The following is a 13,333-nucleotide window of genomic DNA, read 5'->3' as shown; positions in this document are numbered from 1 at the left end:
GTGTATGCGTGTATATATAAGCTCTTACGTTTGTACTCTCTCCGCCCGAAAATAAGTGACTCAAGTTTAAGTTTGTACTAATTTTATACTCAAGTTTGTAATAACTTTATACTAAAATTAGTACAAAGTTGATTCATTTATTTTGGGACGGGAAGAATACTGTGTTAAAAAAATGGGCCTACGATTAACACCCTACTGGGCACCTTTCTCGTTCACTGAACATTATTGTTGTGGACGACAATCGCGTTAGCTAGACGACGCCAGTCAAGCAAAGAGCAACCCGTGATTCCGACCGGCCACCAGCAGTCAGCCCGTATGTTTGCCGCGAGAGGACGTGAGAGCGACTCGTCTCTTATCTTAAAGAGAAAGCCCGAGACAGCGAGGCATCCCACACCAAATGAGGGCATCATAGTAGATCTGGATCAGCTACTCTCCGCCTATTCGCCCACTTACTCCCTAAGCTCGGAGCACCATGAGCGACCACACCTTCGACAAGCTTCAACCTATCTACAGGTTAGTCAGGTTAGTCGACGGAGAGCTTCCCTTCGAAAAAGAATTATACATGATGTTTCCCTTCGTCACTTCTTTGGTAATATGATAATCATTAGTTTTTCTTTACACTCATCTGGGGATCACCACCAAGGTATGGCCTCTAGTTCTATGATCTACGCGGGAAAAATATTAGAAGCTAAAGCTGAAGTTTTTTCCTCTCCTGATTGTCCCGCCTCATGACGCACACCGGCGAAATCATCTTTTCTGTATCAAAAACGCAAAATTGGCTCCTAGATCTAACTACCAATATGGCAAATCGACTAGTGCCAGCGATTCGACATCGCCGGCGCGCTCGCCTCGGTGCCCTTTGACTGGTGTATGGAGAAGCAACACCACCGTGCCCTTTTTCTCGCCCCCCCTTTTTTTTATAGCACACTCCAGCTCTAGGTCCAATACGTGGATCCTGGAACAAGAAGGAATAGGGTGAAGCATTGGCCATGCTTATAAAAATCACAGTATATTCACCTCTTCCGTTACTAGAGATCACCCATACTATCATCCATCCTGCAAGCAACATATAGTTGATTCTTTTGTTATATACTCCCTCGGTCCCAAAATAAGTGAAGTACAAAGTTGAGTCACTTATTTTGGGACGGAGAGAGTGTATTTTTAGATGAGTTTTCTTTATTTCTTACAAACTTAGGATCTATGCTGGCATGAACCACAAACGAACGATAGTGATAACATGTAATGTAAAAAATAATTTTGTTATATATTTTGAGGTTCCGTGAGTGAGAGAAGAAGCTAATATAACCTCTTTTTGCCTGTTTTCACGAAAAAGTGCAATATGCCTACAACAGGGTTATAGGTTTAATTTGCTGCATTGGCATGCAATCTCCCTTAGCAAAAGGGGTTAGTGGGAGGTATTTTCCCTTTGACTACATCAAAGCATCTAAGAGCATCTCTAACCGATCCCCTATAATTTAGAGGAGGATACAACCAAGTATTTTTTAACAGAGGATGTGTGCTCCTTTAAAAAAGTGTCGTTTCTAACAGACCCCTTAAATTTAACGGAGTAAAACACAATTTATCAAATTGGTTTAATTTGGGCCACTGAGTTAAACTTCACTACTCATTTATTTTACTGAACAAAACCTTGCTCATATATATCACCAGTTCTTCGCTAAGAGAACGGACCCAAAGAAAACTACAAGAAAAAAAAATACACACTTCAATAGAGACACCACTTCCCTAATTGCTCCTACTGGTCCTATGAAAAATTGCCTACTTTTTTTTTGCTTTTCTCTATTGCCTTCTCGAGCTTGCACTTCTTTCTTCTCCGCCTCCTCAAACCTGGACATTGCGTCCTCTCCATGTCAAACTTCGACATTACCTCCTCTGTAGTCTCATTTCTAGCAAGTAGTGCACCAACATCTAGCAAATTTCTCGCTATCAGTATATCAATGTACTATGATGAATCAGAAGAACAACCGTACAAAATTGCACTCACTCCGTTGTTCTCGCACTTGTAGAAAATCTTCCGAGATGTCAGCATGCTGGAACGTTGACAAGCACCAGCCACCAGCAGTGGTCACACTTGATGACCGACAAAGGCAAGTTGACGAGCTATTAGCTCAGTGCTGAGGTCGGCCGATGGACGGACGTGGTTGTGCTGGTGGTTGGTCCACGGGTGAGATGCGAGCTCCGGGAGGAGGAGAAAATACCAAGAGGCGACACAGAAGGTTGAGGTGGCTGCGTGGTTCGGTCCTGGTCGAATCACACAAAACTACGACGGCACCGACGACTAGGAGCATCAAATCGACGATGGCAGCAACGGACGTAGACCCCATGATTTTGGCGATGTCAACGAGAAGCGGCTGAATAGAGATGGGGGAGAGCATTGTGAGAGGCGTTAGGTGCTAGGGCCCCCTGTGGTGGCGTGTGGTGGCCGGCAGAGGCAAGTAGGGCAGCGCCGAAGTGGATGATGCACGAGGTGGGGAGGGAGCCGCGGGGAGAGGTTTTTTTCACGCCACGGGTGGGTGGCCGATTAGGAGTCGGGGTGGCCGTTGAGAATAAATTTACTCCTATGACTATAATATATAAGAGATCGGTTAGGTCCAGATGAGAGGAGGAAAAGTAACATTTTACTCCTCCAAAGCTTCTTTTTAGGGGATGCTCTAACTATGAACATTTATCAGGTCATGTTGCCAACCATACCAACATAAGAGGCATGTTGGGTCAAGAAAAAAATCATTGGCCCTTGCAGAAGAAGAACACACAAAAAGAAAAGCAAAAAAAAAATCGTCAGCAAATTAGGCTTAGATGAGGCACCAATTTTCCTGGGCATGCCGTCCAAGGTAGCAACCAAAAAAGCCTTAGAGCATCTACAGTCGGGCGCCGCAAAACCAGCCTCAAACAACCGGGCGGACGGCCCAGTCACTGATCGTTCAGAAAAAGCTAACCCAAATAGGCTCCTCGTACTGGCCCTAAACGCCCGGGTTGTTCGGCAACCCTCGGCTAGCCCAAATCGGAGGCATATATGGGAGGGCCGGGCACGACCGAGTGCATCCACCATGTCAGACTGATGTGTGAGGCCCACGTGAAACACTCCAAAACCCAGAGGTGCGAAGGTCGTCTCCTCCATTGGACCGATGGCTTCGCATGTCACCGCTCTGGCGCCTCGCGCAAGGGTCCTAGCCCGGCTATTCAAATAACTGGAAGCCGGCAGCCAAACCCTACCCGTCCATATTTCCTCCCCTCCCTTCCACCACTGCCACTTTCCACTCGCCGTCCGCCTCCACAGTCAATTAGCCATGCCACCACTCCGCCGATTCATGACCTACACCATGCTAACGCCGGAACGCCGGCTGCAACACCTTGAGCAGATCCATGCAAGGCGTGATCGCGGCAGGGCTGGCTCCGGACTCGCCAGAGCCGGAGAGTGGGGAAGGAGGAGGTGGATGAGGATGTGGAGCCGGAGAAGGAGGAGGTGCATCCGGTTGTCGGCTTCGGCATGCCCGAAGCACCGCCAGTGCTAGAGGTGGCCCATGTGACGGAGGCCGCGGAGCAGCAACCACCCTCGAGTCCATCCAGTCGAGGGTGGAGGTGGAGGCCAACTGTCGTATCCCACGCGAGCGGCAAGCAGGCATCGACTAGATGCTCGCCTATATGGATAAGGAGGAGCCGGAGTTTTGAGTTGCCGCATGCGCCCATCTACCCGGCGCTCGGCACGAAGATTGCGGACATCTTCGACGACGAAGAGTAGTGTAGACTAGTTTAAGTGATCTATGTAGTACATAAGTTTTTCTTTTACATGCTTTGTGTGCATTTAAGGTACGATATATGAGGTATTCGGATGCTTAGAAGAAAATATGAGGTGTGACTGTTCACTGCCTGCACACGTGCTCAGACGCTTTCGCAGGCATTTCAGGGACCGGATATGATGTATGCAACTATAGATCCTCTAAGTCTCGACCTGATATGCACCTACATACATTTTTTCAAAATATTTAACTTAACTTAATAGTATTTGTTGTCGGCTGTAATTGTACCTGCTTTTCAAAAATGATCTCTCCTCTATCAAACCAGTGTGAGTTTTTGTTGGTAAATTTCCAAGCCATCCGCTTGGCCTCCTATATCGACCAGTGACCACTAACGGGAACACCAGACCGAAAATTCATAGTTGTGGCCAAGCACCTCGGTGCACTACATCCTGGCCGTTCACATGTGCAGTTGTGCTCGTGATGTGTGCTCTCCCGATATTTTCGGTTGCTGCCCCCTGTATTGCTGCAGCACCCCGTGTATCAAGGCTAGGTAAGCTAGAAGAGGAGGATCTAGCCTTTTACAATACTGTTACCGCCTGGCATGCATGTGACCACATGAAGACAAAGGTACGTGACCACAGCCCCACGGTTGAATGAACTGTACTACTACTAGTCAGCATCATCAGTATAATCACACGTCTGAATAATTTTAAACTAGCTAATCCAGGACAATTATAGTACTCCCTCCATCCCATAATGTAAGACGCTTTTTCGCACTACACCAATGTCAAAAAGCGTCTTACATTATGGGACGAGTACTTTAAATATTTAATTCCTACAGTCATCAAACATTACCTTGAATGTAATCGTTAGTCACCGATGGTAATGTAAGTTCTATCAAAGGAAAAATAGCATTTCAAAGTAGTACTCCAGTCGGCATTTAACTACTTACAACTAACAGGTTCCAGCTGTGGAAGTAATTATCTTTGGATCTTAGTACTATCTACTTTCTCTGTAAACTAATATAAAAATGTTTAGATCACTATTTTAATCGAAGGGAGTATGTTTTTAATCACTAAAGTAACTTAATCAACCTTGCTTAACTCGGCAGACATGTCAACTGCCCCACCCTCGCTAACTATTACCCAGCATCTTGCTGCGAGCAGGATCAAAGAAGGCCCGACCTGCACCTCCCATCTCATTAAACTAGTGCTTAATATCTTGCGAGACGGAACAGTTCTTGCACATATGAAAAATGTGTTTCTACAAAAAACAGTACAGATTATTTGTAGGAGGTTAGTAACCTTCAAATTGGATGACCTAAAAATAATCAATTACTCTGGTATTAAATAACGTTGAACAATTCGAAAGTTATGATTTGATATTGTTTTTAATCCAACGCTAGACTTTCACTTACTATGCTAACTTTTTTTTGCACTACTACGTAATCACATGGCAGAACCAAAATCATTTTTGAAAATGGTCAATGTAATGTGGCCCATTAGCCAAATTGTAACTTGCCATCGTTGGTCAGAGCTTGGACATAAGGTGCTTTTTCCAAAAGAAAAAAAAAACTGTGATCAACAAGGTGCTGGTAAGTGGTAACAGCCAAGATTGTTTGATTTCAAAATAGTCCATCAGTACTACCTCTATAAATAAATATAAGAGTGTTTAGATCACTACTTTAAGGATCTAAATGCTCTTATATTTCTTTACGGAGGGAGTACTAAATAATCAGGACAAAAAATTAAGAATGAATGTTTTATTTATTTTTTATCAAAACCACACACTCGCTATGTTAATGCACTCTCATTTGTGCTAAATCACACGGCAGATTCAGAGTCTTCAAGCAAATGATTAGTCACATGATTGATCAAGAATCACAACCCACCACGCACGAAGTGGACTTCGACGCACAAATGAATTAAATACGAAGGAACTACTTTCTGTCACGTCAATAATTACCATTTCACCAGGGCGGCTCATATGCAAACAACCTAACACGTGTTCCTTTTTCAATCCCAATGGGAGCCTAGACGCTTTCATGCTCCCATGGCATTATAATCATCATTTTATAATCACTCATATAATAGTGTGGCTACTTCCTTCTTTTCGCTTTATAGGGTTTATCTTAAAATTTTAGTTTTTTTGTTTTATAAATCTCAATTTGGTTGTTTTCCGTCACATAATCAGATTTCAAGGTGCTTTAAATTTTTGCATGCAAGTATTAAGAGAAAATTATCCAATGTATGTACTTTATGCATGCATGCATTGCAATTAATGCATTGGTAAACACAATTTTTTTAAGAAAACAAGCGTATTAATTTAGTGCTTTTGCACATTACAAAAATTATTTCACCACTCACCATTTACCTTGGTCGGTGAAGTTTTTGAATTGAGCCCTATAAACTGGAAAGGAGGTAATATTACAGTAGTATTTTTTTTCTATCTTCTCTCTTTCTCTTTCTTCACATTATTGTATTTGCCTTGGAAGGCGCATATAGCCAGACTCTTGCATGAGAGCCCACTTCCCTTACTTTTTCACATCTCTTTTCTCCACATAGGCAAAAGTGACATGTAATCGGGCTATAAGCCCACTATTGTACTTGCTCTGATACAAAGCACCGAGGTGCTCGTCCACTACAAATTCGCACCCACACCTTGCGTGCATGCATAATCGGCTCTGATGCACCGAGGCGTGGGGGCTACTCCCTCCATTGCACAATGTATTGCGCCCGCGCTTCCCGTGATCTAAGTTTGACCATAAATTTAACCAATGAGACCGACCGCGACGAGAGTAAAAATTATATCATTGTACGAATTCAGTGGTATAATTTTTGTTCCGCTGCAGTCGGTCTTGTTGGTTAAATTTATTATGAAGCATAGATCTCGAGAAGCAGAGGCGCACTATATTGTGGAATGGAGGAAGTATCATTCTCTGCTAGTAATGGCATCTTAGTTTTGGCCGTGTTGATCTTATTTTTGCAGAGCCACAATCTGTTCAGCGCAAGTACCAGAACATTTTGATCTCGATGGTGCCACCTCACGTAACCTATTGGCTAATCCAGGACATTCAGGTCAGTAATATTCCATATCCCCTTTTTAGCAAAGGAAAATGGATATTTTACTAGCCCCGTTGACTCTTTTATACTCCCTCAGTCCCAGAATAAGTGTCTAAATTAGTACAAAGTTGTACTAGAGTTGAGACCCTTATTTTATAAGACAAAGGGAGTACATTTTTAATTCGTCTAAATTTGCTCTCAATAAATTTTTCATTTCTTGCGATGGAGATAAGGGGTATTTTGTTACGAGTTCACATATTGCTCGAATATCAGTCAAACATGTGGGGTTTTTGGTCGCCCAGTCAGCTTTGAGGACTAAAAGACCCCACCTAGAGCAATTAGGATGAAAAGATGGATGCCAAGAAACTAAGAATAAAAAATCTAGGTAGTGGCATGAGTCATGACACGATCGCTGTACAAGACCGTTTGGCCTCAAATTCGTTTTGTGACATCAGAACTGATTCTGATTATGTGTTCTTCTATTGAGATGACACATAATTAAATAAGAAAAAATTGAGTACCATGATATGATACAATATCATATTAAATGGTATAATATATGTCAAGGTAATAAATAAGCTCACTCTGATACCAATCTAATACTCCCTCCGTCTAAGTGTTTAAGTCACCTTACGAAAACCAAATAATTCCAAAACACTTAGGCACGGTACATTAACTTTCTCCTCGTTTTTTGTTTTGTGACATATCAACCAATAAGAGATGTAGGCCGTGCATGTTTTCAATGACTTGAGACTACCAAACATAATATGCCGTGGTTAATTCATTGCATGCAATGCTATTAACTAGCAAAATAACATTAAGTTCTCTCATTTTCCCCTCTGTCTTGGTTGCGATGCATAACCTAAGATGACTTATACACCTAGACGGAGGAAGTACTGTACTTCCTCCGTCCGAAAAATTTTGTCCCTCAAATGGTTCAAATGAATGTATCTAGCACTGACTTGATGTTAAATGCATTCATTCGAAGGACAAACTTTTTCAAACGAAGAAAGTATTATGCATTATAAATATAGTATAATACACATTAGTATCATATGCATGATGTCGTACATTAGCAAATGCAGTAATACTTTTCACTGTGACCTGACCTAGAATGATACTATCTGCTTGGTAGCAGCACTCGGATCCATCTTTCTCGTGGTTCTAGAAATGATTGTGATTCGCTGAGCCTATGACCACACGTCATGCATCATGTTAATCATTGGGTTTGTGTCGGTGGATTACCCGTGAGAGCCAACTGTCATGTTTGTCTTGTTAAGCATGCATTTCCACAGGCCAGTCACAGAGTTGGGTATTTCTTTGCTGGCAAATGGGGAAAAAGAGAAGAAACAAGCTGTCCATTTGAAGGAAAGAAAAGTAATACGAGCAGTCTTTTCTGGCTCTCTGGTCCAATAAACGCTGAGTGAGAGGTTGTATTAGGGCAGTTTCACTATATGTCTGTTTTTATATTCGGACGTGGTCGGTGGACATGATACGAGAGAGAGTCACTGAACCCTTTTCACAAATTAGTCCTTATTTGTTCGTTATGAGAGGGGGGGGGGGGCATCTGCGGAGAGAGAAATGAGAGGAAGACCACGTGGAGGCTTTTGGCTGGTCAAGTGGATGTCCGAACTCCGGTAAAAACTCGCTCATGTTTCTCTCGGATTTGCTAGAAAATGGACGTCTGGTCCATTCGCGGACCGATCAAGGTCCCATTAGATTGCGAAAAGTGAACAAAAATATATGATCGAACGTAAAACAGAACTTTGAGGGTTTCCCTTAGAGATGCCCTTATAGCATGTACAACCGAGCGTCCCAAAGCCTGCTCATACGTTCGGGCAGCCCGCACGGTCACGGAATTTTGACCCAGAGGGACGCCTCAAACGGGTCTCAAACGCTCGGCCTGACCGGAACCCTTCATATCCAGCCCAAATATGAGGCGGATATGGGGGCCCCCGATCACGCACGCCACGTCAGGCCCGACCCATGCTGGCCCACCTGACCCGACATATATTCGTCCCTATCCGCTCACCAGACCAAACCTTAGCCACTTCATTCCACTCCCCTCCGTCACTCGAGCTCACCTCCGTCGGTCTCCGGCATGGCGGGCAGTAGATCCGAGTCCTTTACCTCCAGATCCGTCGAACCCGAGCTCAGCCCACGCGGCCCTGAGGAGGAGATGGCTGTCTAGCTTGCGCTCCGCCGCTCCCGCGAGGTGGCCCGTGCATGGCAATGCTCGGACGCCATCCGTCAGGAGAATCCATTGCGTCCGCCAAAATGGCACATGGATTCGGCGCTAGGTGTGTCGTCGCTGCCTCACCGGAGGCGGTGCAGTCTCTGACATATTTTTTTGGAATTTTTTGAAATGTAAAAATACGAATTTAAATGAATTTTCAATTTTGCATTTCGAGGTTTGCATCGAGCTCTGTCACCAAAAGCAATTTCTGAGTGGGGATGAACTATTTAGGTATTAGACTACCCATAGTGGGAAGTAACATAGAATATTAACATGCATATGTTACTAGTGTTTACTATATGTTACTACTACCCCCGTCTGGGTTAATTGAGCCCCTTCGTATTTTGGGCCAGAGTTTGACTATCTATAGACTATTAAAATATAAAGTATATGCTATAAAATTTTACTGCTGTTGGATTTGTATTTGAAAGAGCTATCCGACAATATAATTTTTTTTTGACATATAGTTTATATTTTGTTAGTTAAAGTTTTAGGTCAAACTTTAGCCCGAAATAAAAGAGGCCTAAAAAACCCGGACTGAGGTTGTACCTCTATAGCAGGGAATAAGATATGTGTGGTGCCATGTAACACTTTACTTATTAATTTGTAGACTCATCTTCTCTTAATACGTGTGATGTTACCCATAGTGTGAGTAACTAGCTATGTTCTCAAATCATCTCTCTCCGCATTAAATCATTGCCACATAAAGCAAAAATTTGCTGAGTTGGTTCCAATGTTATTGTTGAAGTTACTCCCACTATGGATAATCTTATAGATTCATGTTGTAAAGCTGGACATAGTGGAGAGTATCATATACTAGTATCATGCATATGATACTAGTGTATGATATTATATCCATAGTGCATAGTATCATATATTAGTATCATAAGTGGTCTAATTTATTGCCATGCATGACACATAGTAGCATAACATTTATTATGATACGGTATATACTTATGTTACTATAGTTCTTTCTCTTCTTTAATTGCCTGCCACATAAGTATGTTTGCGAGACCAAGTGCGTGATAGTACTAGTTATGTTAGGTTGGCCATAGTGGGAGTAACATAAGTAGTATCATGCACTTGGGACTCGCAAACATGCTTATGTGGCAAGCAATTAAAGAAGAAAGAGATGGTTATAGTAACATAGATAGATATCGTAACATAATAAATATGATACTACTATGTGTCATGCATGTGAATAAATGAGACCATCTATGATACTATGCACTATAGAGGTAGTAACATAGTCTAGTAACATATGCATGTTACTAGTCTAAGTTACTCCCCACTATGACTAGCCTTACTCCACTATGGCAGCCTAAAGTGCGCTTCTCTCAAACTAATATGCTAGCCTACGGCGTTTGTCCTTTTAGTCGTCGTCAAGGTCCATGTTCATTAAATATATTGATCTTAATAACGTGAAAAGGAACAAATGCCAAAAAAAGGGTCCATGTTAATTAATGAGACAATGGAAGATCGTTTGCCTCTTTCTTTTTTTCTAAAAACAAAAGACATTCAGAAAGCAGTGAAACTTACAATTGTGTATTGGTCCAAGTTTCGTCAGGAAACAATAGCGACGAGCATGCAGATGGAGGACATTTTAAGATACTTTTGGAACTGTTGGGCGGTGCGGGCGATCCGATGTCAAAGCAGCAGCCAACTATCTATGTGGTCCCCAAGGAACTTACGAAGAAGCTGGATTATAATCCCCAAGGAGAACATATGCCTGTTGCTGTTTGTCTGGGCAGGCCTTACGGTTCTCCGGGAACTCAGCGGATGGAAAATTACAAATGGCGCTGTGTAGGACAGCTCATCAGGCGGCAGAGGCGCTGCCCCCTCTTGGAGCCTGAGAGGACTGCGGTGCTACTGGACGGATGTTTGACGAGCATGGAAGGCCTCCTGCCTCGAATTCGAGCATCCTACTCTGAGGACACCTTGATGAATATGGTCGGCTACCCGGACAAGGATGTTGCCGACCTTATGTTAAAAGACGGCTGCTTCATCCTACACCGCTTGCTCAAGTACGCGATCCGCGCTAAGATGGAAGAAGCTGGTGGCAGCAGTGATCAGTTTGTGGACACTGACGAGGACTGGGCTCAGGTTTACGGCAGGTGCTTTGTGTGGCAGCTTGTGACGCGGGACCTGCTGCTGCTTGAGAACCAGATCCCGTTCTTCGTGATTCAAGAGCTCTTTCAGCAGCTGATGAACGAGGACGAGCACGAGGAGCTCCTGGTGACCGGCAGCCTCAGGCTTTTCCGCTCTCTTCGTCCCCAGATGCTGCAGCGCTGGTCCATTGAATGCGACCAGGTGCACCACCTGCTACACCTCTTCTACCTCTCGGTCGGCTTCCCGCCCAACCACCGCCCGCAGCATTCCGGCCCGCGCCGAGCCGACCATCTGCTGTCTGAGATCCCGCAGTGGATCCCGTGCGCAAAGGAGCTGGAGGAGGCTGGGGTTCGGTTCCGCAAGAGGGAGAATGCCACGAGCTTCCTGAACGTTACCTTCTCCCTGGCCCGGGGCATCCTGGAGATCCCGCAGCTGGAGCTCAACGACTCGAGCGAGTCGCTGTTCCGGAACCTGATCGCGTTCGAGCAGACCTACCCGGACACCCCGCGAGATGTCTCCACTTACGCCGTTTTCATGGACTGCCTCATCACTTCGGCGGAGGACATGAGGATCCTCGAACTGCACGGCGTCCTCGTCAGCCACCTCAGCAGCAGGAGGGTCGCCTGGCAATTCTTCAGCGACGTCGTCGGGAGGGTGCACTGGTCGACAAACAACTACCTGGTCGGTCTGATGGACGACGTGAACAGGTACAGGGAGCGCAGGCGGCACAAGTGGCGCATGGAGCTTGTGCGCAACTACTTCAGCAACCCTTGGGTGGCCATGTCGGTCTTCGCAGCTCTGCTCCTGCTCGCCATGTCCGTGCTGCAGACCTTCTTCGCTGTCTATGCCTACTTCAAGCCTCCCAAGTAAGCGGTAAGCTAGCAAGTAAAATATGTCGGGCCTGAGAACACCTCAGGTGCGTTCTGCTTCCAATAAAACTAGGCCATGCATTGGGAGATCATACACTGTTTCTTGTTACTCTCTAACCATGGACCGTCCATGATTTGTGTAACTAGCAGGGTGATCCGCGCATTTGCGCGGCTAGAATTTCCCTATTCTCATATTGTAGTGTTGTGTTCTCTCTACCTATCTCCTTTTGTTTCATATGTTGCTACACCTGTATTTATACAAAAGATTTCATGTGTGATGACGAAACACCAAAATAATCTGGTTATTGATATTGACACAATAAACCAAAAGAATCTGGTTATTTATAGAAAAGGACGCCATGTTAGCATCGACATATCATTAAGACCTCTAGAAAATGATTTTAGTTGGATGTATTACTCCCTCCGTTCCTAAATATAAGTTTTTTTAAAGATTTCAAAAAAGACTACATACTGAGCAAAATGAGTGAATCTATTTGATTTTAGTTATAACCACAAAGAAAGTGATCAACCATGATTAATTGTGCATACATAGATTTTAGGATAGAATTAAAATATTGGTTTGCTTCTCTATTTATTTGCGCGACCCCATTGTATCAAGCTCTGTTGCCGTGTATGGGTTTTTTGATGAGCTTCAATTATTGGTTGGCTTTGCTGAGTTTGTATGTCCATCCATTAGACACATGTAAATCTATGTGGATATAACTCGTCTCGTGCATGCCTATGTAGTTATGCGTCAAGAGGCTGAATATGGTAGTGTGTACTTTTGTAATTGAGTAACTGGAATTGAATCTTCAGAAGGTCAAAGAATGTATTAGTACCTAGGAATAGAGGTTATCTGGCAAAGAGGCCAAGTTGAACGCGATCAAGATAAGCTAGTGTGAAGAGTAGGTGCGTTGGCAGCAGCACCCCGCAGCAGCAGCAGCAGCGTGGTACTATCTCCGTCCTAGTTTACTTGTCCTTAGCTCCGATAGCACAACGTGTGATTAGTTCTAGCCAAACCGGTTTCCTTAAACAATGTAACATCCTAGAGGGACCCATTGCGTTTCAAGAAATAGTTCAGGAGCTAAAACATACCAAGGCACAGGGCGTATTACTTAAGTTAGATTTCGAGAAAGCTTATGACCGCGTGAATTGGGAGTTCGTGCAAGAGGTCCTTCTCAAAAAGGGCTTCGAGGCGGGATTTGTACACCGCATCATGCATCTCGTGTGTGTAGTGGGCACACGGCGGTTACCATCAATGGTACAATGAGCAAATTCTTCCGCAACAAACGTGGCCTCTGG

At 44.1% G+C, this 13,333-nt stretch overlaps 1 protein-coding gene across 4 annotated transcripts; it reads left to right on the top strand.

Moving 5' to 3' along the window:
• Window positions 1-364: 364 nt before the first annotated feature.
• LOC123163005 (UPF0481 protein At3g47200) lies at window positions 365-12,312 on the top strand. Of its 4 annotated transcripts, none has more exons than XM_044580755.1 (3): window positions 365-522; window positions 6,744-6,832; window positions 10,612-12,312. In XM_044580755.1, exons 1-3 carry the CDS (start codon window positions 473-475, stop codon window positions 12,030-12,032), a joined length of 1,560 nt encoding a protein of 519 aa, XP_044436690.1. In that variant the 5' UTR covers window positions 365-472; the 3' UTR covers window positions 12,033-12,312. The 4 variants fall into 4 exon arrangements, with proteins under 4 accessions (XP_044436690.1, XP_044436694.1, XP_044436693.1 ...); XM_044580759.1 differs by having other exon boundaries at window positions 371-513; window positions 10,621-12,312; XM_044580758.1 differs by having other exon boundaries at window positions 382-522; window positions 10,621-12,312.
• Window positions 12,313-13,333: the final 1,021 nt, after the last annotated feature.

The sequence above is a fragment of the Triticum aestivum genome, chromosome 7B (genome assembly GCF_018294505.1).
Source record: "Triticum aestivum cultivar Chinese Spring chromosome 7B, IWGSC CS RefSeq v2.1, whole genome shotgun sequence".
In the NCBI taxonomy this organism is placed as follows: Eukaryota; Viridiplantae; Streptophyta; class Magnoliopsida; order Poales; family Poaceae; genus Triticum; species Triticum aestivum.
Note: the sequence above shows the minus strand (reverse complement) of the source record. Positions and strands in the feature narration are given on the sequence as shown.